Source organism: Phyllobates terribilis, unplaced genomic scaffold (genome assembly GCF_046119375.1).
Source record: "Phyllobates terribilis strain yellow unplaced genomic scaffold, ASM4611937v1 Scaffold_5__5_contigs__length_657084704, whole genome shotgun sequence".
NCBI lineage: Eukaryota > Metazoa > Chordata > Amphibia > Anura > Dendrobatidae > Phyllobates > Phyllobates terribilis.
This window is the reverse complement of record NW_027362765.1, coordinates 95,582,021-95,587,868: the sequence shown is the minus strand read 5'-3', so window position 1 is coordinate 95,587,868 and position 5,848 is coordinate 95,582,021. Positions and strand designations below refer to the sequence as shown.

At 44.4% G+C, this 5,848-nt stretch overlaps 1 protein-coding gene across 4 annotated transcripts in view; it reads right to left on the bottom strand.

The window, feature by feature from the left end:
- Positions 1-3,614: 3,614 nt before the first annotated feature.
- The window catches only part of TTYH2 (tweety family member 2), a 94,719-nt gene continuing 92,485 nt past the window's right edge, over positions 3,615-5,848 (bottom strand). For all 4 annotated transcript variants that reach the window (XM_073682552.1, XM_073682553.1, XM_073682555.1 and 1 more), the window contains one exon: positions 3,615-4,421. In XM_073682552.1, coding sequence (XP_073538653.1) covers positions 4,341-4,421 — 81 coding nt within the window. In that variant the 3' untranslated portion in view covers positions 3,615-4,340. The remainder of the gene's footprint in view (positions 4,422-5,848) is intronic.

The following is a 5,848-nucleotide window of genomic DNA, read 5'->3' as shown; positions in this document are numbered from 1 at the left end:
ATAGACAAAACCGCGCATGCTCACAATACACTTTCGTTCCCATAAGCGCCATTTTGAAGGAGGGCCGTCGGGAAAGTGTACTTTTCAAAACGGAATCATAATGCAAAGAACAACCCAAAAAAATGGTAGACACTAGAGGAGTTTTATCATGGGATTTACTATTTACAACTTTGTTACGTCTTCAGTGTATGTTTTTTTTCGCCATTAGTTGTAGTTCTATAGTTAGCCGCTAGATAGCAGCAGATCTGCGCTCATTTTGGGGATTACATTGAAAATGGAAGGATTATCAGATTTGGGGACAGTTTTATTTTGGGATCAGATTTAGTGGGAGATGTATTAAAATAATTGCCAGGAATAGTAAAGGATTAGATCATTTTGTATAATATGAGCAATGCTGCGACTTCTCAAAAGATCTCATGATAAATATCTGTAAAAGTGGCTCATATGTCAGGACACAGAGCATTACAGCCGTGATAGAAAGGCAGCTGGATGCAGAGCATCGCAGCCGTGATAGAAAGGTGGCTGGACGCAGAGCATTGCAGCTATGACACAAAAGAATCAGGACACCTTTCTATCATTTTCAATCATAGCTGCGCTGCTCTGTGTCCTGACACATTTGTATCATAGCTGTGATGCTCTGCGTGTTCTGACGCCTTTCTCTCATAGCTGCGATGCTCTGCATGTCCTAACACCTTTCTATCATAGCTGCGATGGTCTACATGTCCTGACACCTTTCTAACATAGCTGCGATGCGCTATATGTTCTGACGCCTTTCTCTCATAGCTGCGATGCTCTGTGTCCTGACTCCTTTCAATCATAGCTGCGCTGTTCTGCATGTCCTGACACCTTTCTATCATAGCTGCGCTGTTCTACATGTCCTGACACCTTTCTATCATAGCTGCGCTGTTCTGCGTATCCTTACACATTTCTATCATAGCTACGATGTTCTGCGTATCCTTACACATTTCTATCATAGCTGTGATGCTCTGCGTGTCCTGAGACCTTTCTATCATAGCTGCGATGCTCTGCATGTCCTGACACCTTTAATAATAATAATTTTCTTTCTTTAGCACCAACATATTCCACAGCACTTTACATTTTAGAGGGGACTTGTACAGACAATAAAGACATTACAGAATAACAATAATCATATAAATCAACAGATACCAAGAGGAGTGAGGGCCCTGCTCGCAAGCTAACAATCTATGAGATCTATCATAGCTGCAATGCTCTGCGTTTCCTGACACCTTTTTATCATAGCTGCGATGCTTTTGTTCCTGACACCTTTCTATCATACAGAACATCGCAAGTGTGTCCTGACATCTTTCTATCATAGCTGCGATGCTCCACTTGTCCTGACACCTTTCTATCATAGCTGCGATGCTCTGTGTGTCCCAACTCCTTTCTATCATAGCTGTGATGCTCCACTTGTCCTGATACCTTTCTATCATAGCTGTGATGCTCTGCATGACCTGACACCTTTCTATCATAGCTGTGATGCTCCACTTGTCCTGACACCTTTCTATCATAGCTGTGATGCTCCACTTGTCCTGACACCTTTCTATCATAGCTGCAATGCTCTTTCCAGACACCTATCATAGCTATGATGTGCTGCATGTCTTGACACCTTTCTATCATAGCTGCGATGCACTGCGTGTCCTTACACCTTTCTATCATAGCTGCAATGCTCTGTCCTGACACCTTTCTATCATAGCTGCGATGCTCTGCGTGTTCTGACACCTTTCTATCATAGCTGCGATGCTCCACTTGTCCTGACATCTTTCTATCATAGCTGCGATGCTCTGCGTGTTCTGACTTCTTTCTATCATAGCTATGCTCCACTTGTCCGGACACCTTTCTATCATAGCTGCGATGCTCCACTTGTCCTGACATCTTTCTATCATAGCTGCGATGCTCTGCGTGTTCTGACTTCTTTCTATCATAGCTATGCTCCACTTGTCCGGACACCTTTCTATCATAGCTGCGATGCTCCACTTGTCCTGACATCTTTCTATCATAGCTGCGATGCTCTGCGTGTTCTGACACCTTTCTATCATAGCTATGCTCCACTTGTCCTGACACCTTTCTATCATAGCTGCGATGCTCCACTTGTCCTGACATCTTTCTATTATAGCTGCGATGCTCCACTTGTCCTGACACCTATCATAGCTGTGATGCTTTGTGCCCAGACTCCTTTCTATCATAGCTGCGATGCTCCACTTGTCCTGACACCTTGCTATCATAGCTGCGATGGTTTGCGTATCCCACCACCTTTCTAGCATAGCTGCGATGCTCTGCATGTACCGAAACGTTTGCAATAGAAAGGTGTCAGGACACGCTGAGCATCGCAGCTATGACAGATCTCCAGGATTTGGGCACCGGCCTTCCCCTATATAGTCATCCCCCGCCATTTACCCGCTCCCTTCTTGATGACTTGGTTCTTCATCTTGCCTCCAGTCTCCGGGCTGACAGTCTGTCACAACCAATTAGCCTTCTCTTGTGAAGGGACATCTCTGCCCCCCCAGGCACATGGGTCCTGGGTCCATTTGCTTTGGTTCCCTCCCACTTTCTTCTGTTGTTCTCGCTGCAGCATTGGGGGAACTGGAGTCATACAGAGAAGAGTCAGCTAATGGAAGGCTTCGAAACCTTCAGTAATTAAAGACAAGCAAGGCGGCGGCAGCATGCTGAAAGATCGGAAGTCTTTATAGTATCGGAGACTAGAATTTATAATTTACACATAATACTTTGGATGTAACTAGAGTATAAAATACATATAAAGACTGTATATGACTTCACATGACACTGTAGCCTCTGCTTGGTCAGGTTCAACGTAGGCTGCATTCACAGACTTCTGCTGTGGAGGAAAATCATATAGAATTCTGAAGAATTAAGAAGAATATAGAATGTACAAATAGTGATAGAACAGCGCCACCTGGTGTTATAAAACAATATTCCCTTTAGGGAGGTTTTCTGGTAACAGCCACCAGATTTGACGTTTCTTTATTTTTTCCAACAGTGCACCTACAGGGAAAATGAAGAATTGCAGGGAACCTATTGGAATACATGGATACCTATCCATCCTATGACTCAGTTTTAGGGAATCAAGTGATGATTTGGGATTTTCTACTGGCCATTAGCAATGAGCACAAGATGGGAATGTCTTAATATAACTCCGACCTGTTCCGGTTTTTAATCCCGTCCACAAGGGGGCAGTATTTAATCAGTTAATACAAGTATATAAAGGATGATTGGACTTGAAAAGTGAAAACTGATCAGCAGAGGGCAACAAAGAGCACATACTGAACTCCTCCCAGAAAAGCTAATCTAAACCTGTGCTGAGGCATGATGGGAGTAACAATGAGCATGATATAAAAATGTATACAAGAATTTTTTTTATTCTTACAAAATATATATTATAAGTCTTAGGAATGTATACATATGTGTACGATGCCAATATAAAGTGTAAATGGAGATCTCCTTAAAGGGGGTGTAGAAGTCTACTTTTATCCCAGAAACAGCACCACTCTGACTCACAGGCGATGTAGAGTACTGCAGATCAGAGTTTTATCAAGTTATTGGACCCCTATCATGCCATTAAATAACCACAGACAAAATTATATTCTGTCCTTAAGCAGTTTATTTCCAGGGGCTGGAAGAAAGACAAGTTACATGTAATAAAAAATAAAGCAAGTGCCCCAAAAAATTGGGCAACATTTTTTTTAAACAAGTAAAAACAATACAAGTAGTCACCATAGATCAGTCTATACACACATATCAGCGGATATAGTAAAAACCCAGTGGGTGATGATCATGTACATAGAAAACACAGTTTAATGCATTCATATGTTTTAGGGTACATCAGTTTGGGGTTTCCTGAGCCCCTGCAATACTGATATGAACTTAGATTTAATAGAAAAAAAAAAAAAGTTCAAATGGCTGTTACACAAGTTGGCCAGCAGATGGAACCAAAGAGTCCAACCACTTTTTAATAACTACTTTAGGGAAAGGTGGATTTACAAACCTACAAGGAGTTGTAGTATTACTATTCTCGTATTCTCTGGGCCAATATCTGAGAGATTGCAAAGGTGTAGTCTCCCTTTACCCTTCCAAAAGATTCTACACCCCAATTTCAAGCTTAAAATTGTTATATGGCATTTCTCTTCGTGCCGATGGCCGTAGTCCAGTCCCATTTTTCCTCTGCAGGAGAGGGTTTTCCTCTAGTCCGGTAGCTCTGTGTGCTATTACTCTCCTTTATCAGCCAAGCATTTCTGATAACTGTCTTTTTCCGGTACATCTTGGCAGGAGGAGAGGCATCCGCAGACAGTGGCAGAAAAGTGGGTCTAAGCTGGATACTCATTGCCATAAATACTGGATGGCTCCTCACTGACGGAGAGATAGGTGGCCCTCATACTGGGAGAATACTAGAAAAAAAATTGAATCAGAATCAGGTGAAATCAAGATATGACATACTGACACATATACAGCGACAGGGGAGCATATACAGAGACCATGAGAGAGTAATGATTCTTGAGATATGAGAGGGACAGAAATCAAACTCAAAATAGGGCCCAAACCCCCACCAAGAACCTTACCAAATCCACTATACCTAATTAATCTAATTATCTCTGAATTCGGCTACCACCAGGGGGAGCTCTCTGCTTAGGGAGCTAGTATCAAATGGGAGAAATCTATATATCTGTATGCAGTGCGCTCCCCCTAGTGGTGGCTCACAGCAAGGAGGAAAAGCAGTTCCGTGAGTTCCCCCCAGTGGTGGTTCACAGCAAGCAGAGGAAGCAGTTCTTTGTGCTCCTCTAGAGGTGACTCACAGCAAACAGGGGAAGTAATTCTGTGAGCTCCCCCCTAGTGGTGGCTCACAGCAAGCAGGGGAAGTAATTCTGTGTGCGCCCCTCTAGTGGTAGCTCACAGCAAGCAGGGGAAGTAATTCTGTGAGCGCCCCTCTAGTGGTAGCTCACAGCAAGCAGGGGAAGTAATTCTGTGAGCTCCCTCTAGTGGTGGCTCACAGCAAGCAGAGGAAGTAATTCTGTGAGCTCCCCCTAGTGGTGGCTCACAGCAAGCAGGGGAAGTAGTTCTGTGAGCTCCCTCTAGTGGTGGCTCACAGCAAGCAGAGGAAGTAATTCTGTGAGCTCCCCCTAGTGGTGGCTCACAGCAAGCAGGGGAAGTAATTCTGTGAGCTCCCCCCTAGTGGTAGCTCACAGCAAGCAGGGGAAGTAATTCTGTGAGCTCCCCCTAGTGGTAGCTCACAGCAAGCAAGGGAAGTAATTCTGTGAGCTCCCCCCTAGTGGTAGCTCACAGCAAGCAGGGGAAGTAATTCTGTGAGCTCCCCCTAGTGGTAGCTCACAGTAAGCAGAGGAAGTAATTCTGTGAGTTTCCCCTAGTGGCGGCTCACAGCAAGCAGGAAAAGTAATTTAGTGAGTTCCACACCTAGGGGTGGCTCACAGCAAGCTGGAGAAGCATTTTAGTCAGCTCCCCCTAGTGGTGGCTCACTGAAACCAGGAAAAGAAGAATTTTTGTGAGCTCCACCTAGGGATGGCTCAAAGAAAGCAGGGGAAGCAGTTTAGTGATCTCCCCCTAGTGGTGGGCTCACAGAAACCAGGAAAAGAAGAATTTTTGTGAGCTCCACCTAGGGGTGGCTCACAGCAAGCTGGAGAAACCTTTTAGTGAGCTCCTCCTAGTGGTGGCTCATAGAAACCAGGAAAAGAAAAATTTTCCTGAGCTCCACCTAGGGGTGGCTCACAGCAAGCAGGGGAAGCAGTTTAGTGCCAGGCCCTCTCCCAGTCTAATGTTTGAGTGCCACGCCTCTAGGGTGGGTACATAACTGCTAATGAAA